The 26811-nt window shown below is 39.7% G+C and overlaps 1 protein-coding gene across 2 annotated transcripts in view; it reads left to right on the top strand.

Moving 5' to 3' along the window:
* The window catches only part of ATXN7 (ataxin 7), an 87181-nt gene that overhangs the window by 45587 nt on the left and 14783 nt on the right, over positions 1 to 26811 (top strand). For both annotated transcript variants that reach the window (XM_063412081.1, XM_063412080.1), the window contains one exon: positions 4802 to 4906. In XM_063412081.1, coding sequence (XP_063268151.1) covers positions 4802 to 4906 — 105 coding nt within the window. The remainder of the gene's footprint in view (positions 1 to 4801; positions 4907 to 26811) is intronic.

Raw genomic sequence — 26811 nt, 5'->3', positions numbered from 1 at the left:
TGATAAAAGTTGGTACATTTACTTAAGGTGGATTTGGATCAGACTCCACTAAGAAAAAAGAGAATTCTGTGTTTGGGAGGTCTTAAAGATAATAGGGGTTTATATCTGGACAGTCAGTATAACTTTAATAGTGTAGGGCACTGTGATTTTAATGCCTCCAATATTAACTATAGTGATTAAAATTATTCTGGAAGTCTAACCAGGTTAGTGTAGTGCTGAAGGCATGTTATGCTGTTGTCTGGAGTCTTTGTAGCCAAAACCTTTACTGTTCACATCAAGTATCAGCCTTACAATGTCCGTTGTCAAATTATACTTAGTGGTGAGTAGTATGTACATCTTCGTTATAAATAAGGCTTGGACTTTAAAAACTAATCTTAATAAGCACATGTTTATGCTGAGAATGGAGAGGGGAGAACGAGCATTAGCAATGTTCTGGCTTAAAAATATTTCTGCAGAGCTTTTACATACTCCTTTTGCTTTTGTTGATCAAGGTTTCTATTCTTTTGTCATAACCTTGACAGTTTGTTCTTTGCCCTTTCACCCCTTGGTAGTTTTGCTTTCTCTTCCTCTGATTCAGTTTTCAGTCTCCTCCTACTTTGAATTGCAATTACCAGACTTCTGGCAAATAGGAAACTGGTGTTCTGGTCTCTGCACACAGCCTGCCTTTACTCTTTTCCTCCAGCATTTGCTGTCCTGGAGAAAATCTTAACCTCACCTTTTTTGTTGATACTTAATTTAATTTCTAGAAAGGATGTTGTCTTATTAGATACTAGGATAGATGGACTGTGCAGTGGTCCCAGTCTGAAAAGAGACAACAAGATCTGTAGGAAATTTGATAAATTTGGGTAGTTAAAAAAGAAAAATCCAATTAAAATACATAGCTGTTGTAGTCACTGAAATCTAGTGGCTAAATAAATGCAAGCTGCTGGCCTGTTCTCTAACTGAGGTAGTTTTAGCCTGTGTTATGTGTTCTGTTATGTGTGATATTAAGTAATAGGATTGAGAATACACAGGCACAGATAGTTTTAATGAGCACAAGTTTCTTTAGTGTAGCTGTCCTGAAAGAGAATGCTGGAAATACTAAGAAATTATTCAAACATTTGTGTGTTTCCACAATGTATTTCAGAGGAGACAGCAGATCAGTGTAAGAAAACTTTGCAGATGAGGCATGATGAGCTTCATTTTACTTGATGTACAATATGCAAAATTATCCATTATTGCCTTTTTTTTTGTTGTTTTGTTTTTTGTTTGTTTTTTTCTTTGTTTGGTTTTTTTGTTTGGTTGGTTTGGTTTTTTTTGGGTTTTTTTAGAAAATGATGCTACATTGACCTTTTCCAAGTAAGAACAACTGATACAGTTATTCAGAATTGTGTATGGCATGGGCTTGTTCTGGTCTTAGTAAAGAGTGCTGTAATGCATCATTTAAAGTTTTTTTTAAAAAAAACCTCAGTTACATTTGAAAGGAGAAGTGAATTCTGGAGATCAGTGTCCAGAGGCTTCCTATTGTGGAGGGAAATGAAGTTGTTTTTCTTTCTGGTGTTAATAGAATTAATGTAACTGATAGCTCTTATAATAGTATCTGTATGCTGATACAATAAATTCTGTATTTATGGAAAATACATGGAAAGCTTGAGATATTGATTTAAATTTTTAGTTTGGCCTTGAAAAATATTCCCAGATGGAGAGAGTTAAATGAGCCCAGCTTTGAAAGAGGGACGTATGAATCATGATTGTCAGGCTCTTCCTTGAGAGGCACAGGCTTTACACAGTGAAGTATTTCGGAAAGTAATCTTCAAACCCAGAGTAACAGCGCATTGAGATGACACTGGTGAAATACTGGAAACTTCATTAGACTTTTGAATAGAGAATGTGCATGTTATGAAGTGGATCAGGTATAAAGTATTACATGTTAGAATACCAACTGGATGATATATGTAAACTTTCATAAATGGCTGATGGGGGACAGAAAAATTAGGCATCCATCACCTACTCTTGGTGCAGACTTACTATGTAAGTGTTGTTAAACTGTTCTGAATGTTGTTCTCTAAAATTTTCATGGTCTAATTTGTCACTCCCTAACAGTGCCACATAGGTGTTTGTCCTGTTGGAACACAGAAAGAGAAGTAAGATTTCCCTGAAGCCTGCTCTTGCCGTGCTCAGCTAATGACAGTGAGGCACATTAAAGATGTGAGAGCTTACCTGCCTAAGAATGAGGCTCCTGGACTGGGAAGTGTGGACTCGGGTCTCTTCTCTGACTTGGCTGGGTCACAGTCCTTACAGTTTTCAAAGCCATTGTTAAGTTGCATTTAGACCTCTAACCTTTGCCACTCCCCCACTGGTTATGTTGAGGTGTTGCTCTGATATCAGTGCTGTAGGAGACCACTGTGGGGTAAAGATCTTTTACACTGATTTGTGGGATCTGGCTGGAATCTTGTGCATGACTTCCTTTGAAATCATGCTGTGATTCTGTGTATTCAGTAAATCCTTTTCTCTTTAAGTGGTTTTGCTGTTAGAATGGACCTTTGTGAGTTTGTGTATTTACTGGCATTCTGTCATTGCTTTCTGTCACTTAGAGCTAAGATTTTAAAACTGAAGGTGTTTCACAGTGTAAAAGGACCTTTGTAAATATTCAGATTTCTTGGGACCCTTAAGCTGAAATAGGAAAACACTTCCGTTTACATCAACTTCTGTCAATTTGTCTCAGTTGCCATTTAAAATTGCAGTTCTGTATTGCCAGCAAATATTCCAAGAAGGTTTCTTAGAGTGATGGCACCTGGATGTGATGTCTCTGACTGATGTGAAGGAGTGCTTTATCTTGCAATCCTTTTCTCCTGTTAACGATTCCTGCCTGCATTCAGTACAAGCTGGTGTAAAGTCTGAGAATCCAGCACAGCCTGAAAGGTGCAGCTCTGGGATTTACAGGTGTGGATTTGCAGCTGCCTCAGCATCACTCAGGAGCAGCCTTTCTGTGGGCTATTAACAATGTAAATATCAGGCGGTGCACACTGTTACTGTCCCATTCACCCCAGTCACCCCAGTGTGAAAGTGATCCTGGAATATTTGTTCTTGTGCATAAACTTTGGTACATGGGCATACCCAAAGGGAATGCTCCTGCATGAAATACTAGCAATGACGTTTAAGCTAATACTTGTTTTCTTATGTAGCTTAATGTTACATCACAGAAAGTAGGTTTTGAAAACCAGAAGTTTATTATTCCTAGCTGATTTTTTCCCCCTCAGCATATGTTTACTAATTTTGCCTGGCTTGTAGCAGTTGCGTGTGCCATGGGTTTTTATGCTTTTTTCAATAAATATCATATAAATAAATAAGCAAGAGGTGCTACTTGAAGCAGTGCAAACCAGATTATTTGTTTATTTGATGTAAGCTCAGTTGTGAAACGCTGTCTGTGACTTAGGTGAGGGTAGCTGTGATCTCTCTCAGCCAAGTTAGATGTCTTTGGTCATTGCATTTGCATTCAACTGCAAAATCCGGTTGGGGCTGTTATTGCAGGTGTCATGCTTAATTTTGATGTGGCACTAGTAAGATGTGTAGAACATGTGGGATTGACCTTATGTCTTCTAAATAAAAGTATTTATTTTTTTATGATGAGATACATACTAGTTCTGGAAGTAGCTTTGGTGTGGATATTTTCTCTGTCTGTGAGAAACAAAGTGACAGGGCTCATGGAGTCTTTCTGTGAGCAGTGGCCTTGAATTATGGCACACTCAGTGTGCAACACAATCAATTTATTTCATAATTGCTGTTGTATTAATGAACAAAGCAGTGGATATTGCTAAAAGTACACATAGGCAAATTAGCACCTGTAAAACAAAACTCTGGGGTCAGTCGAGCACAAGAGTAAATAAGTTTCACTTATTTTCTAAGTTTCTGTTTAGATAAATCTATTACTTGAGGGTTTGTATCAGAAAATAAGTTTGCTTATGTAAAATTTTAACCTTTAAATAGTGTTACAGATCCTTAGCCACATACTATGTTTACAGTTTCTGGTTTTTTGTCTTAATGATTGAATAACATTTTAGTTATATAAATGTAATATACCTTTAAATTGTGTAGTGAATGCTGAATTTATTGCTCCAGTAGTCTCTGAATGCAGTTATATATATTCTTAACAAACTGTATTCTTAAAAACAAAGTTGTAGACACTAATTTTATTTGTAAAAGTCTCCAAGTATGTGTGTTATCTCTGCAATCCACACATGCTCTGACATACTGTTATCTCTGGTTCTCTCCCCTGTGTAGCTGTTCCATGGATCTCTGGCAGCAGATGGCTGGACTATAATGCACTGTTAAACAAATAAAACCATTAGGCATGTAATTCTGCCCAGTGAATGACTGTGTGTTTAAAATGGTTTAAAAAATTAAATAGCAAATGAAGCTCACTTTTGAATTCATTTAATGACATTGGAATAAAATCCAAAGCCCTTTTCAGAATACATAAAACATCCCCTCTTATGTTATGTTTGTCTCAATTGAAGTCAGTCTTTTTTTATTGCATTCTTGCATCTGGTATAAAATAATCAGTCCTAAATCAGTTTTCTAATAGATGTTTTCCACAAGTAATTGCTCATTTTATATTTATCTTTGTAGTAAGATTTTTACTTTTGTAATTCTCCAGCACAAAATTATCTATTGCATTATATGCTCTTTTTTCCTCATTTTCAAATTTGATACAAATGTCTCTAAAATTTTGATTCAAGACTAGTGTCATCGCTCTGTAATTAAACTGTTTTTCTATAATTGTCAGCAGCTGAGAGATGCCATTTTGTCTTTTTGTTTTTAGATATGCCAATATTTGGTCTTTGCCCGGCTCATGATGATTTCTATTTGGTGATGTGTAACCACTGTAATCAGGTCGTAAAACCACAGGCATTTCAATCACATTATGGTAAGTGCTTAACTATTTTTAATAATTAAGGGTGAGGTTAAATCAGGATTAAGCCTGGCAATTTTTTTTTAATTGTCGGTAAATAGATCATTAAATTATAAAAAATGTCAAAGAACATAACCTGTATTTAATCATTTTATATACATTGTAATACAGTTATATAAAGATCTTGTTCTTTTTAGTTTTTTAATGCCTTCTTGAAATGCTGCATAGCTACAGTTGAGTTTCAAAATGACATATCTAATGTATTTCACAGCCAATATATATAGTGTGTTTGTGTCTCTGTGTGTCATTTCTCTTTGTGTATTTATACAGATTATTTTTACATGGGTTCTGGTATGGTGTGAACTGTGAACTTGAATTGAAAGTTAAACTGACAGTAAAATTTGTAAAATCTAGTAAGCTTCCAGTAGCCAGTAAGCTTATTTATTTATTTTCAGGATTATCAATTTGTATTTGTTTTACTGGTCCAGTGGCTTTGTATATAAACTATATAAGGAGTTCTTGTTGTGTTGGTTGGCCAGTATTTAGAGAGGACCGAGAAAATGTGAAATGCCACACCAGTTCAAGTGCTTGGTTACTTCCTCCAAGCCTGACTGGTGGTGGTTGGCAGTTCTGCTTTTCCATGCTCCTCTAAAGACTAGAAATTAACCTCAAACAATTTAATGCCACTATTTGGAAAGGAGGTTTTTTGGAATTCAGCTTTTTGTTTCTTGAGAAATTAATGAAATGTTTTCTGACCAATTCCTAATAAATGTAATGGACAAAGCATCTTCTGAACTACTCCTTCCTCCCTGTGTGTACATGTATTTGTACACGGTCTCTTTTCTCTAGGTCAGTGCACCTACTGCTTGGGTTGGTGTTTATAAGGATATGAGCTGGGTATGGGCAGGGAACCTCCTCTAGTGTTGAGAAAAAGGGATAACCTATCCTGCATTTTAAATCAAAGCATTGGCAAGAAAAGATAAATTCGCTGCTTCTTCGAGACTGGAGAAGGGCCTTTCTGGCCTGTGCAGAGGGTGAACTTCTTATCCTTTCTCTCTCTCACCTGGCTTTGTGTTATATTGCTTATGGATTCTTGCCCTACCCTTGCTGCTGGATCCTGCACTTGTCACACAGTGTGACTCAGAGAAGAACCTGAATAGGTTTTGTGTCATAATTCTTAATAGTTTGCTTGTTATTCTGTGGGTGGCCGTACAAATCAATATTTTTTTAACCCACAGTTTTGTGGATATAAGTCTCCAGAGATATTGGGAACCAGAAGAAGAGAAGCCCATCCTGCTTTTCTTGCTCTAGTAGCTGTAAGCCTTTAGTAGCCAAGAGCAAATTTACCCCTTTGCCAGTGACATTCCTCACGTGTCACTGAATATCAACTTAAGACGTCCAATAACTCCTTCTAAAATATCATATTAAACTAATTCTGACAGCTAAAAATAAATTTACGGGGGAGGACTGGATGATATTGAGTGATGGCATATTGAATATTCCATCTTGAGGTCAGGAATATTGCAGTGATGGAGAGCTGCAGACACTTAAGGTTGTCTTTATGAAAAGAGCAGGTGATCTCCAAACACTGTCTGACAAACAGGTGTCTGGTAGGAAGCAGCATCGTGATGAAGCAGCTCAGGAGCTGAATAGGTGCAGCATTGTGTCTTGAGCATGGCCAGGAAAACATGGCATGTTGTACTGCTGTTAGACTTGTTCTGTGAAGTTAATTCCAGCTCTTCTGTAAGCACTGCTTGCAGTTTAAAAGGCACAGAGTGAACAGGGAGCTGCAGAATGAAAGCATGGAAAGTATTTTTTAAAGTCGTAATAAATACTAACATAATGTTTCCATTCAGTACCACTTTATACAAGTGTGATCTCTAAATGTGAAAATTTCTGTAATACAAGCCTTACATCAGTGGCAGATTCATACTTTAAAAGAAGTGTAGAAGGAGCAGATAGAAATGATGAGGTTATTCTTAGTATTTCTTAAGCTTGTTCTGAACAATGAGGAGTCTCGTCACCGGCCGTGGCGTGCAGAGGAAACAGGCGGGGTCATTCTGATGAGAAAAACAGGCTTGGGTGGGGTGAGCATCATTAAAGGACCTAAGTTTGCCAATGTAATAGCCTCAGAAAGGTAAGAAGGCTGACTTGGTGATTTTGTGTAGCACTAGTTCTTAAAGCCTTATATCAGCCTTCCTGTTTTTGAAATCCTTACACAGTTGTCCCTTAATTTAGAAAATTAAATATGAAAGCTGATAAATATGGCAGGTGATTGATTACCAGACAGTGATCTATTTTTTAAACACTATATAGCTCAGGAGAAGGAAATTGCTGAAGTCCTCAAAACATATGATTATTTTAAAGCAAAAAGTGTGTTATCATGATAACAAGAAAGTAAAGCACCCTTTGGATCCACCACAGCCAGTTTACCCTGAATTAAGTTTTTTATTGATGGTGTATTTCAGGGATTGAAAAATTCTGAAAATCTGCAGTCCATCAATGTATCTTTTCGTTATATTTGTAGGGTCTTTTATTTTTAATTGTTGCCAGAGAACTATTAATCTAAAATATTCTACAGCTCCTGGTGTTGTGTGTTACTGTACTTGGTGTTCTTTGAAATTTGTCAAGTGAAATTTTGTTTTCTAAAGTAGTAGAATATGCTCTGTTAAAATGTCACTTTTGTTGAAGGAAAGCTAAACAAACTAATTAAACCTAATGAGCTAATTAATTTCTTCCAAAGCATATTTGTGATAAACTACTTAACTAGGTAGGCTGAAAGTGCTTTGCAGGACATATGCTGGCATTTTTCTCTGGACCATAAGTAGTCAGAAATAATTTAAATGTAACCTTATTAATTAGAATATGTCACCTTTTTAGTAAAATACTTTATTGATAGAAATGACAGATGTATATGTAACCAGTTCTTTTCTATTTCATGCATTTTGACTAGAAAAGATAGGAATTTAAAATTAAATTCTACTGTTTTAGGCAATACAAGCATGTGTTCAGGCTATGAATTTCCATTTTAATAATTTATTCAGTGGTGTTGGTATATGTACTATGCTTGACTTGTAAAGTTGGCATGCATAACAGCACGTTCAGGTTTGTTTTTAAGAGTAATCTAATATAATGAGGTATCTGAAGTCAGATATCTTGTGCCATTCCTTCCAGCCTGTGTGTAGTGGCTGCCTGGCAGTGCAGTCCAGCCCTTTGGCTTAGGGTGAAGCTCGGCTGGGACATGGTGGGGCAGGAGCACACCAGCCAGCAAGGAAAAGCTGTCTCAGGATAAATCCTCTGTTCTGTCAGATCACGGCTGTTTTCATTTGGGGGGCCAGACAAGAGATTGCAGCCCTTTATTGCTCCTGTTCCTGCTGTTGCTTTGTGAATGGCTACGCTTTCGTGGTATCAGCATCTTCCTTGGATGAGTCGAGATCAGTTCAGAGGTGAAAGATGGAAAAAAGATATAATGTCCAGGCATTGAGCCTTGTGGGTGAAGCACCTGGGATCACTTATCACGATGACCTATTCCCAGAAAGTGTTTTTCTCCAGGAGTATTTCTCTACACTCTGGACGATCATGTGCCAGCTGTCAGGCTCGTGAGGACAGCGGGATGTGCCTGTCTCCCTTTGATTTTCATTCTTTCCTCCCTGGGGACATGTTAGATACAGTTCCTGTGCTGCACCCAAAGGTTGCTCTTTGAGGGAGCCATCGTGACAGTTATTTCAGGTTGTTCGTGGAAGCCCTGAAGTGCTGTGGTTTTCAGGCTGTGTGACCTTTTGTTGGCATTTCAGCTGTTCCACAGGTTTATCTCATCTCCCTGTGGTTATCAGCCTCCTGGCTGATGAGAGCTGCTTCTCTGCCCTGCCTGGGCTGCTCCATGGCTCAGAGAGCTCAGCAGTGTGAAAGTAGCATCAACATAGAGATGTGTGGGGTTTCTTCCTCCTAACTTTCCTTGTATTTTTTTTTTTCAGAGGGGTTTTTTTTCCCTCTGTGCCTTAGTTTCCATGAATACAAAGTGGGGTTAAATTCTCAGCAATAATAATGGAGGCTACCTGTAAAACTTACACTGAGAGTGCCTGTGACTCATGTAGTGATTGTGAAAACCATGAATACAGTACGTGTAGGAAAGACATGATGATAATATGTTGGGCTGTTGAGTCATTAAAAAGCTATGTCAAGTGTTTTGATTAACTTCCATGGGTTTGGCACAGTGGCAAAGGTGAGCAACAACCGTGAGCTTTGCCTGCTGCTGGCCTGAGAGCTGATGGAGAATTGCTCAAACATTTTGGTTTCCACTCAGTGCAGGTTTAAACCTGAAGTACAGGAATCAGAAGCGGGGCTACTGTGCAGATATGCCCATCATCTATTGTGGTTTCTAGGAGGTTGTGGCATTGGAATAGAGCATCACACAACCTTATACTCAGAGGGCAGATCCTGGCACTAGGGAAAGGGATGTTTGCTGGTTACTCGGGTCCATCCTCCGAGTCTGTTCAAGGCCTTTTGTGATTCTCCTTCATCTAATTGTATAACCGAGGTCCTTCCTCCCTCAGCCAGGGCTCACACCCACCTTTCATTTGCAGGTCTGCCCTTTGAGAGTCCTAAAGGGGTTTTTTGTGTTGGTGTTAAGTGCCTGGATTCAGAGAGAACACGTGATTTTAATTGAGAAAAATGATCTGTTAACTATCTCTGTCGTGTGCTGATGTAGTTTGGATGTGTATCATACTTAACTGAAGTATTACAGTGCCTGCAGTGTTACATGTTTGAATTCTTCTCACACTGTGAATTGAATATAAATTGGTCCTACTGTATTTTTGTTAAATTTGGCAGCAGCTAATTGTTCTGAAAAATCTGTCAATATTTAATGTTTTAAAGTTGTTGTGTATGTATTGCTTATTTAGAGTAGAATAAGAGAGTGTGTTTAGCATGGATTCATGGATTACAAAGTCAAAGATAAAGTGTCTGTACAAGGCAGCTTTTGAAACTGATAAGAAAAGAAAGGAATGTACTGAATCTTGTTCCAAAGCCATTGGACCTGAGGCCTGGGTTGTTTGTTGCTTGGGTTTTGGGTTGGTTTCTTTTCTGTGTTTTTTTTTTCTCGTGGGAGATGGCTTGAGCTCATCCTCATTTTGGAGGGACAAGCCTTCATTATGGCCTGCATACTTTTGGCAGCAAGCAATTTGTTTCAGTAATTAATGTCCACTGTTCACTAAAGTCTTTTTAAAGCAGTGTGAAAAGCTTTTTTATAAATAGTAAGCATTTTCTTGGGTATCAGTGATCTTCTGTAGAAGTCAAACAACCAAAATAAAACGTGAATATTCTGTGGTGTGTCACAGATGTGCTGGAGCAATCTGCCAAGCCTATTGCCAAACATGCACAGGTGGCATTTGGCATATTATAGCTCCTGTTAATGTATATGTTTTAACAGATTACCATTGGCAGCTTCTGTTCAGGAGCTTCTGTTTAAATGCACAGTCCTCTCACAGTAGTTCACACAATCCCAAGTTCCAGCAGCTGGATCTTAATCTGTGGGTCCAGCAACAACTAGTTTAATTCCTTGGTAGGATTTGTGAAATTCTGTAGCTTTGCAAGAATCATCTTGGCATATAGCAGAGTCAGAGGTCAGCACAGGATTCGTTTCAGAAGGAAAAGTTTCGGCTGACTATTTAGTCATTTTTAAATAATGCATCATTATATAAGAAATTATTATAATGTGGAAAGAAACTCTGTAAACATATTTTGAGCTTTGAAATGTGCACCCCCAAGCTATTAGCTGAATACCAAATGTGCCATTCAGATTTTACAGAGCAGTGGAGTTCGGTGCTGTGGTTACTTGTATCATCACAAACTGTTCACATGCAGAAGATTATTTTTGTACACAGAATAGCTGTGGTCTTTGTTTATTACATGAAAGCACAGGGAGTCTGTTTGAGAAGTTCATGGCAGTTTTCTAGTAAAACTTCCTCTTTTTTTGTAGGTACATGAGTTTGTCAAGCTCTGGTTGAAGCCATAAAGCAATTTTTAAATATCAGCTAAGAAAAAAGGTGATGTTCAACTTCAGATTTAAGAGCTACTGATTATTCAGTTTAGTTCTTACCGTGTAACTCATGTTATTCTCTCTACAGCACTGTGTGTGCTAAATGCTACAAACTTCAAGTGCTTGATGTGCTTTAGGCTGCTCTGACCTTTGGTTAATGTGAAATGAATTTTATGCCATTCTGCCATAGCAGAAGACCAAGATGGAAAAATCCTTTTGGTTTAATACTGGCTAAAGAGAGAATATATTTTCTTAATTCTGTTCTTAGTGAAGTGTTAAAATATTTAAAACAAGTCTAACATATAAAATTATGCAGAACTCTGCTCCTTTATGGTGATCTCCTTGCTGGGTGTTTTCTTGGACACTGGGACTGACTGCTTGCTTTTCGAAATAAATGTTAATGGGGAAGAATAAGTGGAAAGGAAGAAAGAAAAACAAATATTTGTCTTTGTGGGAAAAGAAGAAGCAGTGCCATGTTCACTACCACAGAAACAGTTGTTCAGCAAGAGGGAGAAAGTGTGTTGATCAGTAGATTGGAGTAAGATCTAAAGAGAACAAGTAATTCCTATAAAAAGTTGCTATTGAGTGTATTTGACTACAACCTGACTTTGAAAGAAGTGAGGTGGGATAGTTAAATCAGGTCTGCAATTAAAAATGACTGACAATGAGAGGACTTAACCAATCTAGAAGTTGAGGTTGAGTTTAATCACTCACAACTCATTTTGTGAGAGGAAACGGCGCATGGAACAGGTCACAGCTCTCCCAACCATCATCCCTGATTTTCTGCAGGGTCAGGGAAGGCCAGTCTGCATCAGCTTACGTGATCCACATCCTTGGAAGGTTTCCTTCCCAGCTAAAAGGGTTCTTTCTACCGCCTAAGCCACTCCTCTGGGCTGGAGCACAGCCAGGGGAGGTGGCACACACTGAGGGCAGGCCATGGGCACGCAGGCTCTGGCACACTGCCCTAAGCTGAGTGCAGGAGAACGAAGCTGCAACCTGTTTAAGAGCTGGGGAGGTGGAAGAAGCCTGAGTTGAAGTGAAAAAGAGACCAATTTCTGCTGTTCTGGAGAGATGGGAATGTGTCAGAGCCATGGAGATATGAACTTGGTGTTGGAGGGTGGAGTTAGTAGTAGTTTAATTTCAAAAACTAACCACATGCAGATGAATTATTTATAAGGACTTTCTCATTTGTTTTTTGGGGAGAAGTGTGTGTTCTCATGAACTGTGTGGATTATTCCAAGAACTGCAAACCTCAGATGAATACCACAGCACTTTGTGATTCCAGGGAGGAGTATTCTGGGAAGCTTGTAAAATTGTTTTGAGTATTGAACTGTCATGAAGAAAATAATTTTTCGTCATTTTTTTGTCTTTTTCTTTTCCCCCCATGGAAGTACATAGTTTCCAGTTGCACAGACTACCCTCTCATCCCAGCATCTGACTCTTGAACAACTGCTGTGTTTGGGATGGTCTCTTTTTCTCTTCAAGCACAAATTCATATGTCAGACAGGAAATCCCATCAGTAACCATCATTTACATGACTTTTTGTGAAGATACCAGTGCACCCAGTACAGCTGGCTGTGGAGTACCTGGCTGGGGCAGTGGTGCCCAGCTTTGGCAGGGCTGCCTCAAGACAGCTGGAATTAAGTGGTTTGCAGTCTGTGTGTGTGTGTCTGAGGAGGGGAAAGAGAGGACACCAGGGAATAGCTAAAAAGGGAAGTGTAAAACAAAGAACTTGTAAAATACATGTAAAAAGAAATAGATTAAGAGAATAAGGAGGAAGCTAAATAAGGAAGGTAGGACAAAATTACCTTGGAGGAGGGAGAATGAAGTAGGTACAGTGCTGGTTTTGTTACTCTGTAACCAGGGGTAAAAGTGGTAGAAAGGAGGAGAGTCTAAACAGGGCAAAACAAATAAAAGCTTTTTCACAAGTTTTTCCTCTCTCAATGTTTTGGCAGCAATACTATTAATGTGGTTTGTGTAATGCTGTGGTGTTCTTGGATTTTGCACATTTTATTGGGAGGTGAGGGCAACAAGAATGTGTCCTACTTGAGACACATCTCCTGGCTTTATCAGGCACTGAGCAGCAGGGGAAGAAATGGATATATGCATGTGAGTGCACTTATTAATACTTCATCTTTTGGTTTCTTATGTATTGCCTTTACTGTTTCTGTTTGGACTTCTTAATATTATTGCACAATTCTCATTTTCTATACTGTGAATAATAGTTTTTAGACAGTAGGATGTGTGTGTAGCCTTCAGCAGCTTTTGCTATTAGGAGAATTCCTCCCAGAGAAGATGAGGTGTAGTGTACTAGGTTGAAAGAAGTTATCCATGCTGGACCAACATAAAAACAATATTTTGTAGAAACTTCATCTGCCACCTCAGGAAAAGCAGGCAGCATTTAAAAATCTATATTCTCACCTGCACCAATGGTGCACAGGATGGTAACCAGGCATTACGCACGAGTCATGCTTTCAGAAAAACTTAGGACAATATTTTTCATACTAAATTAAAAGAAATCTATAACATTTTTGTTTTAGGCACAGCTAAAAAGTAGCTTACTTTAGTTGGACATTATGTCAAGTAGTTCTCACCTGTTATTTATTTGGTTTTGATCACCAGTTTGCTGGCTTTTTAAAAAGAAACGTGATACTGCCTTGAGGGGTTTTCTTCCAAGCAATATGATACACTTAAAATCTAACTTATGATACACTTTAAGAAACTGTGTTTTTAAGATATAACCAGAAGAGGGAGTGTAATGAAACCTGTAAGTTTATTGATGAATAGCAATAAATAGCCACGTGACCTTTTTTTAAGTTAAAAAATAACTGTAGGGTTAAATTCACTTTCAAAATAATACAGTTAATGCCAACTTTTTAAGGCTCTTATTAGGCTTAATTCAGTTTAATACTAAATGATATCCAAGTAATGTAAATGGCCTTGAAGACAATTCAGATTTCTAAGTGGTTTGTTGTGTCTACCTGTACCAAAGATTCAAACTTTGATATCAAGCTGTTCAGTAGCAGTCTTTGATTAGCTCTTGCATTATCCAGCTTTGTGAGAGCTCCATAACAGTGTGGAACAATTACAACTGTCTTTTAAAAATGTAGAAAATAAACAGAAGTAGATGAATATTATATGTAATTTTATGTAAATTTGTGATATTATTGACTAATAGGCCATCATTAGCTATCTCAGGCAGTAACAGCCAAAATACTTCCAAACCCTATTATCTCCTATTGATGAAACATAACATAGTGTTTGTATAGAAAATAATTATTTTTACTCTGTAATTTGTGTAGATGTTCCTGCAGTTGTTGTGCAGCTGGGAAGCAGGTTAATCTTCTCAACAATATCAAAAAAATGTAGAGAAAAACACCATCAGTGTGTCTTATATGTAAAATTCTGATAAACTTTGCCTATTCTGGTGGCTTAGGCAAGTTCTGCCATGTCAGAGTGCTGCTGGCCACAAAGACAGCAATGCTGTTTGGTTTCACCAAGTTGTATTAGAGAAAGAAGGACCACTGTCAAGAGATTCTAGTGCTATTTTCTGTTCTCTCTTCCCCAGATAACAAGTTTCTCAGGTTGGTATGACACACTCCCTGTGCACTGCTTTGTAAAGGATGCAATTAGACCAGGCTCCTGCAGGGTTGAAGCAGTTAGTACATAACTGAGTTTTTCCTTGTTGTTTGGCAAGACTGTCAGAAAACCTTTCATTCACAATTCTATACAAAGTAGCTTTCCGAAAGGAAGCCTTTTCTTTTAGCCAGGTCACTTTCTTACGTTTTTACCCCACTTTATTTTCTCCCTCTTCCAGCCCAGGGGTGGTTTTGTGCTGTGTCCTGTGTGACCCTGCTGGTTGCAGAGAACCTGTTTGTCATGTCTGGCTCTTGGAAAAGCCCTGGTTTCTGTGGAGCATTGTGGTGAATTCTGTGCATCAGGTAGAAGGCGTGCCCCTTCCAGGGCACCCTTCCACCTCTGAGCCTAAAACTTTCTGATATTTGTGGATTATCTGTAGAGCTAGGTTGGAGCTGTCAGTTTTATGTGATGTACACTGAGAGTTTTAAGAGCTGTTCATCACTGTGTGATGGTACATGTGGTATTCCCATGGAATTTGTGGCTCTTCTCCTTGCTAAGAGGAAAATTGGCTGTTTCTTTTGTTACTGCATGGCTGAAGTTCTCACCTGAGTTCTTCAGTATTTTGGTTTTCTGCTGTATTAGGGTGGGCTTTGTGAAGTAATTGTTTTTACTTCTTTCACTTTTCGAGATCATAATGAGAAGCATATAGTACTCTGTTAAAGCTCTGGCCCTGCTTATCATTGGCATGGGACTAGACAGCACTCATTTTCTTCAGTTTCATTTTGGCTTGCAGCCTCTGACAAGCCACATGTAACCATGTATATGCCTGGAAAGATGCCACACTGACCCTCTCTTGGCCTCTAAGGTCAGAGGAGAGGTTTTTAAACTACCACAGTTCAGTCCCCTCCCCATCACAGTGACATGTACTATTTGACCAAAGGTCATCTTGTGGGTCACAAAGTAGTCCACCAGCTAGCTTCTAAAAATACCTTGGACTGCTTTAATAGCTACAGAAATTATACAAACTTATATATGTGTGTGGTACTGCAAGGCTTGATGCTCACATCTTGCCTGCTGCAGACTGAGAATGACACTTAGTGACACCTAGGAACTGCTCAGTGCCTCTCTGCAGAATTGGTCTCGATTCAGATTGAAGATGGGCACTGACCTTTAGGGACATAATTATCCCCTTTTTCTGTGATTACTAGGACATATCTAGGGAGGCTGGAGTTGGCAGAGAGGATGTGCTGAAAGCCTTGCAGAGCTCCTGGGCTGTTTGCTGTTTCCTCTGCTCTGTCCCAGTTGTCCAGGTGGCAGAGATTCACAATAGCTGTGGCTGTACACTTGAAATCTAATGGATTCAATGTCCCTTCCTGGTTTTAGTCCCTGGAAATGACATAATTCTGTACAGAAACCTTCATTCTATGTGTACACACGTGCTGCATGAGTAGCAGTTATATTTTGTATTTCTGGTGTAAACAAGCATGTTCTTTCAGTGGAGTTGATACTAAGGCATAAAATGCTGTCACTTGATTGTGCACCAACAAGCCTGTCAAGTTGTTCCTCTGTACTCAGTCATCTATTTTATTTTGGACTCGCTCCAGTTTTCTGAAACCTGAGGAACTTCTAAGCTTGCCCACTTGGAAAAGAAAACATCAAAACCAGTAATCTTGCCCAATATATTTGTTTTGTTCTGCAGCATGTAAAACACTCTCCAAAGTGGCAGCTGCTAGAGAAAAAAAACCCTACATATTTCAAAATCCATTGCCTTGTGATTCTGGAGGTTCTGGGAATTTGATTCATGCTGGTACTTCAGAGCACTCATTTCCAAATACAAGGCAGTAGCACTACTTTTTTTTTTTTTTTTTTTTTTTTCTGCTCCTTTACCAAGGCTGGCTTTGTGTTGTCGTGTAGCAAATCGGGGGTTCTTTCCTTGCACCCCCCATAGCAGCAGAGTGATTTTCTCAGTAACCATGCTGGAGTCCTCAATTGATCATTTAAGATGTTTGATGTTGGCTCAAGGCCCATTATTCTCTTCCTTCCAGGAAGAATAATAATAGTAGCCAGTAACCAAACAATCTCTTTAAAGCAAAATATTTACAACAAAATCATCTTAGACAGTACTAAATGTAAACATAAGCAGGTTGCAGTGTAAGCAAGCCCAGCTTATGCACTGTTGATATCAATCAGATGAAATTCCTTGGAAGTCTGATTTTTTTTCTATGTACCCCTCAAAGCTTCTAGGAACTGGCAAACTTATCATTATGGCAGCTCACAACCCCATTAATTTTTGTGCCCATTTGTTATGCCTGCAGCCCTCTCCTCGGGATCAAGTCACAATTTAATTCTTGCTAGTCCTCGCTCAGTTCTCTGCCAGCTTTGGCACAAGCAGGCGTTTGGTTTGTGACACTGTGAGGCCTTTGAGTGAATGGTTCTGCTCTTTGTTGTGGACAGAGCAGATGGTGCAGAGGCTCAGACTGAGTGGTCAGGATTGGGGGAGAGGGCAGGAATGCTTTCTGCCTGTGGCAGTATTAGCTTGCACCAGCCAGTTTAAAGTGGTTGTGAAATTGGTGCCTCAGTTTGTTGAATTTTGAGAAAGGATAAGTGAGTCTTAATATGCGGTGAAGACAGCGAAGCCTGTTTGTCTGTGGCTTTGTCCTGTGTGTTTTGCCATCACTCTCCCATTGCAGCACCTCCTGCTCTGTGCACAGGGCTTCATGTCATGTTGTTGTGTTTTGCTTTTATTTTTTTTTCCTTTTCTTTTTTTCTTTTGCTGGTCAATTTAACAGGACATGTGCACAGCTGGGCTGGAATGTGCTCATGGTGTCCAGCCAGCAAAGATCTTCCTGCCTTCCTTCTGTAAGAGCACCAAGAAGTCCTACCTTTGCTGTCTGAATGCTGCTTTTATTGTTAATGATAAACACCATTATCTTCAGGACATCTCCCAGCAGGGTGTGGGAGGGCACCATCTCAAATCCAGCTCTCCAGTTCTACTAAAATCAGCCTAATTTTGAAATACAGAATACTATAATGTAGACAAGTGGAAGGAGATGTGATAGAGCTGCATTTATCTCACTTTACAAAACCAGACCAAAAAAATTGCAAGTTAAAGATTGGCTAGAGAATTTTTATTCTTAAAATCAATTTTCCTGGCAATGCAAAATGTGCAGGATATATCAACTTCTGGATTCTCTCCACTCCCCCAATTTTATTCTTGTTTGTTTTCAGTTTCTTGACATTCTGCAGTACTCATTCATGCAAGGGAGCTACTCTGTGTGTGTGTAGTGATAGCATCACAAATTATAAAAATACCTTTTTGTGCTACATGTGTTCAGTGAGAAAATAAAAAAAAAAAAGAGGGGAGTTGATGCTGTTTTTTATCTGGAGTGATAGGAAGCAAACTTTCTTCCATTGCATTGATTTTAGCACAGTTCAAGTTGTCCTCCTTGGGTGATTGTGTAACACCAAAGACCTGGAAATTAGATTCTCTGCAGTGATTCATATCATACTGCTTCTCTCCCTTGTGCACTGTCCTGATGTCAGAGCAGGAGTCTCCTCTCTGCAGCCTCATTCCCTGGGAGGCAGCAGCATGTGCAGGTGGGTGTTCTTTGTGCATGGATCTGCGCAGTGCATTATCACAGCTTGCATGGCTAATTTTAGGCTTCTGAACTCAGGTATTAACTGATGGTATGAGTGTTTATATTGAATCTAATGTTGTTGATGTTTTGGGGATTTTTTTTCAATGGCTTCAATTACTGTTGATAGGAAAGAAAACCTCTTGCAATATTTAGTACCAGGAAAAGAACTTACTAATTTCATTGACTTACATAATGGGTTGATTTTACTACGTTAAATAAAATTACTTTTGCATTTGTCACAGTACACTGGCAGCATGTGATTTCACTATGCCACACGCACAATCCATTTCAAGGTGAAACCTTGTGAATATTTACTGCACAGTGTTACTCAGAAGCTTTTAGACACTGGAAAATAGTAGGTAAAAATGCATGGATCGAGGCAGTTGGCATATATGCCTGCTATAACATAAGCAGGCAAAAAATCCTATTGTATTCTCTGTGCCATTGTGTGCCTTCCCATGGGCCAGGGCTGTTCTCTCCCTGTGTGAGTGTCCCGTCATGCCTCTCCCTTCCATTCCAGCTCCTGCCTTGATGCCCAGCTGCTGGGGTTTCTTAGCAGTTGAATTCTTTGTCCTCTTACCCAGAAGAAAAACAGCTTTCTGCATTGTTCCATGTGGGAATTACATTGCCTGATTTTGGTCAGTTTATTTGTGGAACAAGCAACAAAATAAAACTTATTTGCCCTCTTGTCCCTAAAATAAGAATGGGCCAAATCAAAGACTAAGAATTCTAGTTTGTAACAAATACATCAGTGCTGGTTCCCCACATAGTATTTTGAAGTCAAGAATTTTGTGAACCACTAAAATCTGTTGGAGACTTACCCAGTTTTAATTATGGGTGTGAAGTAGAAGAGCATAGAGTAGAAACAAATCCTCCAAAAACATGCATGCCTCATACTAATTTTAGTGGTGGAAGGAGTAGTGTTTTAAAAACAGCATAATCCAAGGAAATGTCTTTGTATTCCTGAGTTGTCCTTAACAATTAATGAGTGGGTGACATGAGCTGTCAACTTCTTGAAATTTGGAGCCACAGAGGAGCTGGTTGTTGTCTTGTATTCTGAGTTTACAGATATGGGGATGTTAGTATTTAGGATCTGTGGTTTAGGATTTAGTGTTAATTTCTAAGCGTGGTAATGGGAGCAGTAACCTCCAGGTTTCTGCAAGTTTCTTTAAACAAATAAAAAACCTCCAACCCTAACAAAGCCCAGTCTGCTGAAATGGTACTCCCTTCTTCTGTTTAAACCTTCTTAATGAAGAAAAGTAGTATGCTAACACACCGATGCTAATACACAAAGGTGTTTGTACAAACCAGCTGCCTCTCTTCTCAGCAAACTTATTTTAGTGAAAAAGTAATTTGCTTAGTTTTAAAAATGAACTTGTATGTAATTTAAGTGAGGGAAGACCAAAAATTTCAGCTTTGATTATGGTAACTTAAAATAAGAGCACAAGCCACAAACTGGTTTTTCCTATTCCTTTTGTCAGCAGATATGCTGTAATTAAGTGTAATAAATCACTTAAATATAAGTGATTACTTAGGAAATGGTCCAGAAATTAGTCATTTGGTAAAAATTAGATTTTACTGTCCATGTGCTGGCTTTGGGTGGAAATCAGACCTTGACAGACAGAGCATGGAGACTTAGGATGTGGAGACCCATCTGGAAGTTCAGGTCAGTAAATAGTGGAGTGAAATTTTGTGGGATTGAGGGATTGTGTCCCTCAGACCACCGATGACGCAGGGAGCTGCAGCTCTTGGGGGGTGGTGGGTGCCCCCAGGCTGGGCGATGTCAGCCCAAGCTGGGCTGCCTGGTGACAGGCACATTTGCTGGAGAAATCATCCTGGAGCCGCTGGCAAGGCCTGGCAGCTCCGTGGGAATCACAAGAGCATCCGCAGGGCCTGGCACCGTGGCCGCGTGTGGCCGGTGCCACCCGCAGGGCCCGTGGCTGGCAGCAGGGTGCGGGTGAAGCCGAGCCCGGGCAGTGCCCGGGGCAGCTGCGGGGCGCCCGAGGCCGGGCTGCAGTGCCCGGGGCAGCTGCAGGGTGCCCGGGGCAGTGCGGGGTGCCCGAGGCCGGGCTGCAGTGCCCGAGGCCGGGCTGCAGTGCCCGGGGCAGTGCGGGGTGCCCGAGGCCGGGCTGCAGTGCCCGAGGCCGGGCTGCAGTGCCCGGGGCGGATGCGGCCGGCGGCGCTGCCTGCGGGGCCGTGGGCCTCGGCCAGCTCTGGGCACGGCGTGGAAAATCCCACAGCCGGGGATTAAGCGCTGCAGGCGGCCCCGTGAGCCCTTGTGAAATGTCACCGGAGCCGTCTGGCACGGCTCCAAAAGCTGGCCACGGGCAGGGACAAACCCAGGAGCGCTGATCCTCCAGAGCTGCAGGCCGGGCAGAGGCAGTACAGGGCCAGACGCTGCTTTGAGTTCATTCCCTGTGGAAACTTGAAAATCCCCAAAAGCCACAGCTCAGATGGGGAGACTGGCAAGAGAGAAAAATAGCAATCAAACGTTAGCCGATTGCAATCCTGTCAGGCCCTTAGATAAATTGGCAGCTGTTAATCAAAATGTTAATTAAAGAAACTAGTAAGTGTGTGTTCATTTTAGCTGGCTTTTCTGAGCGTGCTCGCCCGTGTAGTTCATAAATCAGAGGGCAAACGCGCTGCTGTTACAGCTCTGCGGATGGCTGGCTGTGGGCAGGAGGGTCTGTGCTGTTCCATCTCGGCTCTGGAGGAAATGGAAACACAGGCACAGCCTACATGTGTCAAGTGCAGTCATGTTTTTCATTTAAAAGGTTAAACTGCACAAACATTTTAGTTAGCACATCCTAATTACAGCATTGCTCCATTCTTTCAAAAGGAAGTGTGAAAGGCTGGTAATATTTAATTTGAAAGACACTATTGTGCAGGCACAGTAGGTCTGTGCCCTCATTTGACTGTATTAGTGATTTCCCTCGGATTTTGCTGCAGTAAATTTTTAATTAGTGTAAAATTAACGTGCTCTATGTTTTTAAACATGGAAATAGTTGTTTTATGCGAATTGTGATTGATAATGAAATAAGCATCAATGATCCTTTTTTATTATTTAAAACTTACTAATGCCTAAAAATGTTAAATCGGGGTAAAGTAATGTAAGGGTCTGACTTAAAAGAGGAAACCAAGTTATTTGTCTTCCACTGATGTTGCAAATTGCATGTTTACATTTCAAGAGATTTCAAATTTTGGAAACTTGAAAAATATTGCAACAGCACTGATTTGCTTTTCTTCATCCTTTTCCATTGTGAAAGACTTAAAAATTTTGCGCTTAAAACCTCAGAGCAGAAAGAGGGGTGCTGGCTGTGCAGGCAGAACCCCGTGCTGTTCTCATTTCTTGAGGAGAGCAGGTGGGCACTACCCTCAGTGTAGAGTGTCCTGTTTGCCAAAGGGAAGCACGTGGGTTGTCACATCTGTAGGTGTGCAGGTACAGAGACAGGTGAGACACGGGGGTGACATCAGAGAGAGCCAGAGACAGGTGAGACACGGGGGTGACATCAGAGAGAGCCAGAGACAGGTGAGACACGGGGGTGACGTCAGAGAGAGCCAGAGACAGGTGAGACACGGGGGTGACATCAGAGAGAGCCAGAGACAGGTGAGACACGGGGGTGACGTCAGAGAGAGCCCCAAGAGCTCCCTCCTCACTTCCATCAGTCAGCGCTTCCTCCACTCTGCCGTGAGCAGAGAGAGGCTTTGTAGTTGGCTAGTTCAAGTAGCCGTGTATGTGTTTATATTTTAGTTTTTAATCTTACAAAGCTCTTGTATTGTGGCAGTGGATGTCATGTCACTGGTTAGTCATGCAGTGCATAAGAAAAATATTTGTGCTCAGTGTCTTTTTATCCTCTGGCTTCTTAATGACAAAATCAAAGAATGTGATTTCCTTAGCTGACATCACTATTTTTTGTGTACACCTTGTGTACAGAATTTCCTCCTATTTCCATGCTCAAAACAAAGTCAATTCCCTCTTATTGATCTCTTTTGTGTGGAGAGCTTTCCATTTCAAGGCCTTTTTTTTTACACCCTTCTTCAGAACTTTATGAGTTAGCTGTAGCTAACTCATAAAATATTGTATTGTATTTTGGTTCACCTAACAGCTTTTAAGCAAGTTTTCACTGTCAACATCTTTTCTTTCCTAGCAGAACTGAGTCTGACAGTCAACATACAAGATTTAAAGTATGCCAGGTATAAAGAAATAGCTACAGGGGAAAACATTTAATTCCTAATCTGGCGTGAATAGAAGCATTAGGAAGATGAAAGCCAGGCAAGCATTTGGATAGGTGAGCTCATACGAAGCCATGACACAATATTAGACTGTGATAAGGCCTTCTAAGGAACATTGTTGATGCTGAAGAGGAAGAACATGGTGTTAAAGATGTAAATCTAATTTCTGGGTAGAGAGTGGGCAGAGAAAGAAAAAAAGCAGAAATTAGGTGGTGGTTCTTCCCTTTTTTATTTGCATCTTTCAACACACCGTTCTTTATTATCTTTTCTTTACTAAAGTTTTTATTAAACTTTGCAGTAATGTTGGGATGTGGTATTTATTTTGAAGTTGCTTTATACTTTTTTTGAAAAACTGAAGCTTTTCTTGTCATTCAGGGTAAACATAAACAGCTAGAAAACTGTCTTGTATTTTTGAGAAAGCTGCATCTTGAGGCAGTGCTGATCTGTACTGCTTACCTGTTTGATGCTCATTTGTCATCACTGTGGCTTTTCTGAAGTTTATTTCAAATAAGATTTACTTTTAATAGTGAAAGAATGACTTACTCAATATCTGCCTTTTAGTCAGCCATTGCAGGTATTGTCATGTCATCATCAGGCAACACAGAGATTAGTGTTCATAGTGTGGATGTTATAATCTCTCCATGGCCCGATTACCATCTAAAACACTCTACTGTCCTTCCATAATAACTTTGCTATATTTGTATTTCAGTGCCTAACAGATTCACAGGACACTTCCTGACCTCACCTCTTGGCAAGTTCATTGGGAACTGTCCCAGAAGTTTGAGCCTGGGTGTTACACTGCAATCTTTTTGAGATGTCAGAGCCCTTGCATTTGGGTTTACCTGAGCAAGGACGAGGATGTGGTAAACATCCTTCTCTGAGTGATGAGGGGAGACATTCCAATAGGTGGTCTCTCTGGCACTATTTTTGCTTGTGGTTCTGATCCATGAATCATTTAGTGTCCTGCTTCTATCAGTTTTCCCACACTGTTCTCAAGAGTTTTACTGGTCTGAGAGAGCTCTGAATAGCTCAAGCAAATCTGATAGGAAGTGTCCTGTTTGGCACTACACAACACAGAAAACCCCAGTCTCTGCAAGCTTGGGATGGCACTGTGATGTTTCAAAGGCTATTTTACATCTCTTGGGGGAAAACCCATGTATTTTAGGGAGGAATTTTAAATCCTGTGGAAATTGATTACAGACCTACTTGTGTGCTGAATACAAGGGGGTTTTGAAAGGATTAGTAACAAATAAGGAAAAATGAAAAAAAACTGGTTGTGGAGGGCAGCAGTTGGGAAAGGGAGATACTTGAAGGTTATTTATTTTAATACATTAATTTATTGTTATATTCTTGATAACTGTGTTTGCAATCTGCTCCTCACTCTCTTTCCTGTGGTGGCAATCTTGGATGTCAGGGGAGGTGTGCTGGGTTTGGGACTGTTTTGCAGCAGGTACCATAGAGGAGATGGCATTCCTGCCCAGGTAGTGTGTGCTACTAGAGAATTAAAACCCATCCTGGCTATGCTATAGTTATACCATAAAAAGCATAATTTATCCTAAATTATAGTTACATAATTATGTCCTCTTTGAAATATTTCAAAGTACTGAAGTTGGCATTCAGAATCTTATTAGTGAGGATGATCACTTTCCATTTCTCCCTCTTGTTTCTTCAATGGCCACAACAAAACTGATCCTGCTTATGTATAATTTAATACACCTTTATCTAACATATTTTGCACAGTGATCACTTGTGAGTGGATTTTAATTATCTAGAAAAACTATGAACTTACTGTGCTATTTCTCAAGTGAGGAAGTGCAAGACATAAGATTGCATCAGTATTGCTTGGCCATTATCTGTTTAAAAGATATTGTATATGGCTGTTTCTTGGTGCCACAAGCAGATGTGGCTATCAGTTGGCTTCTTGTGTTTTTGCTAACACTGAGTGATAAACAATAATATCAGCTGCCAGATGCAAAGCAATGTTTTTTTATGAAACAGTAAGACAGCATCTCAGGGCATGACAGTACTGGTGCCCATCAGGCCTTGTTGGTCTGTCATACTGTTTGCTTGGGCTCCATAAATACTGTATTTTGTAACCTTCTTGCTGAAGTGAAGATGACTTTGTTCAGCTGCTCTGTGTTCAGCTAGATGTGCACGATCAAACACCACACAGATGAAGATGGAGTGACCTCGTCCTGACTTACAGTGTGCACAGAATTGATGGCATGATTAAAGGGACATCAGTGGAAGATTAAGGCAGAATCCTTGGTATCTAGGTCCCGTGATTAGAGCAGGATAATGAAGCAGCAATAAGTGAGTGAGCAGCAGTTCGTGCTCCTGCACAGACCAAGCAGCTGCACCCTGCCAGGGTGGCAGCAAAGGAAGAGTCATTTGCCTGCTATGCCTGTGATTGTTTTAGCTCCCAGTTTCTCCTGCAAAATCCTCATGGACCTAATTTTTTTTCTCTTTGTGGTAGTGAGATCAGAGCACTGGTGGACTAGAGCTGCAAAAGGGATTTTAGTTGCTTGCTGAGTAAAATCTGGAGCTATGTTGAGGTGTCCTTCCATAGCAGTGTCTGTGCTCTGCTGGCATGTCATGGATCTGAGCTTCCTGAAGAAATACGAAGGCCAAGTCAATTAGCTCTCCATTATTCTAGGAATGAAATACTGTCACTGACAGGAAATAAATTTTTTATCCTCAGGTAAAAGATATTTGTTTTAATATGCCTGTCTAAATTTCTTAAATGACAAGAAACACAGTAGCTCAGTATGATGGAGAAAAGGACAAGTTTGTTTTAAGTGTCACGATTATCATGCTTATACTCTGTGCTATAGACATACAGACATGAAATAACAATTGCTTGAGCATAAAGGGGTTTCTATGCATTGTTTCAATATATACATCTAATCCTGTAGTTTGAGGAGTACTGTTACACTTATTCTCCACAATACTCTTAACCTGTGTTAACTCTCCTTCTTGAATGTTCACTGAAGTTCCAATATGTCTAACTGAAACAAACTCGTGTGTATTCTCCTGGGTGTGCTTTGTTTTTACCACAGCTGCACCAGCACTGGGCACTTTGACTTTTTGCCCAGTACTTATGTAAGGAGTTGGTATAAAAAAAATGGGTTTATGAAACTTGATCTGTACATCTTGTATTTGCTGCCCAAAGCTATTAATTGATGTCCAGAGAGAATGAACAGCACAAAGTACTTGCTAGCTTTTGGGAAATTAGTACAGATGTGGGAAGAATGTCTTGAAAGTTTTTAAGAGTATAGTGGCTTGTAAATTATTTTTTTCCTTTTTTTTTTTTTTTGTTTTGTTTTGTTTGTTTTGTTTTGTTTTGTAAGCATGCAGCAGAGAAAGTAGCATTTTATGAAAAATCAAATGCTTTTTTTCTATAAAAGGGTATCATCTTTTAATATAGCAGTAAGTTATGAATCACAGTAAGTCCAACTGTTTATTCATTGATAGAAGAGTAAGCAGTAGTAGCCAAACACGATGAGAAGCTTTTTCTTTTCCTTCTTTTTTTTTTTTCCCTACCCCTTCCAGGTTACTTTTTTGCATTTTGTCAGAGATTGCTGCATGTTTAGTAGGAAATAGACAATGGAAAATAGGATTTTGAACCCAAGAAAGTGGGCAGCCAGGCTAAGGGCCAGGTGAAGCTTTTTTTAAGCTCCGGAAGAGATATTACCAATATCTATTTTATCAGGAAGTCCTGTGTTCTTTGGCTTGATGCATATAATACTTGCTCAGCTATAGCACAGAGATGCTATGTTTTTCCAACTTGATAGTTAACAGTTTTCCTGGTGGTGGAGCAGAGACATCATTTTCTGGGATGCTTTTTCTTTTCTAACAGCTTTCCAACTCTGTCCAGTCCTTCTTGATAGTGTCACAAACCTGTTGTACAAATGCAAAGGTATTTAAGGAGGAGTTTATCTCTTAAAGTTCAGTGTTGAACACAACTTTCATTTTAGATCAGATTCTTTGAAGTGCTGTGGCATCAAGGAAGTCTTTCTGGTTCTTTGTCCAAAGCCAAAACTTACATTTTTCTGATATTTAAAAAGCAAAACAAACCAACAGAAAAAAATCAACAGAAAACCCCAAGCAACAACAATAAAACCCCTCCTTCCCCTAAATTTTGTAGTTTAGAATCATCATACACAGGTGCAGAAATGGAAATATCATTTTGATATGCTGTATAAGCAATCATGACAAAATATTGTTTTCCTCTCAAGAGTTATGTGAAGGAAAGGGATGTGAGTGCCAACCTTTACAATTTGAAAACTGAACACCTGGAGATATTTATCTTTTTAAAAGTTTTTGGGCTGAGACAGAATTAATGACAAATGGGAACTCTGTTCAATTGGCAGAAGATTAGTAGAATTTATTATTGTAATATGCTTAGCATAAAAACCATGGTGATCTTGATT

This window comes from Prinia subflava, chromosome 14, assembly GCF_021018805.1.
Source record: "Prinia subflava isolate CZ2003 ecotype Zambia chromosome 14, Cam_Psub_1.2, whole genome shotgun sequence".
Classification (NCBI taxonomy): domain Eukaryota; kingdom Metazoa; phylum Chordata; class Aves; order Passeriformes; family Cisticolidae; genus Prinia; species Prinia subflava.
The sequence above is the reverse complement of the archived record's forward strand: the minus strand, read 5'-3'. Positions and strand labels throughout refer to the sequence as shown.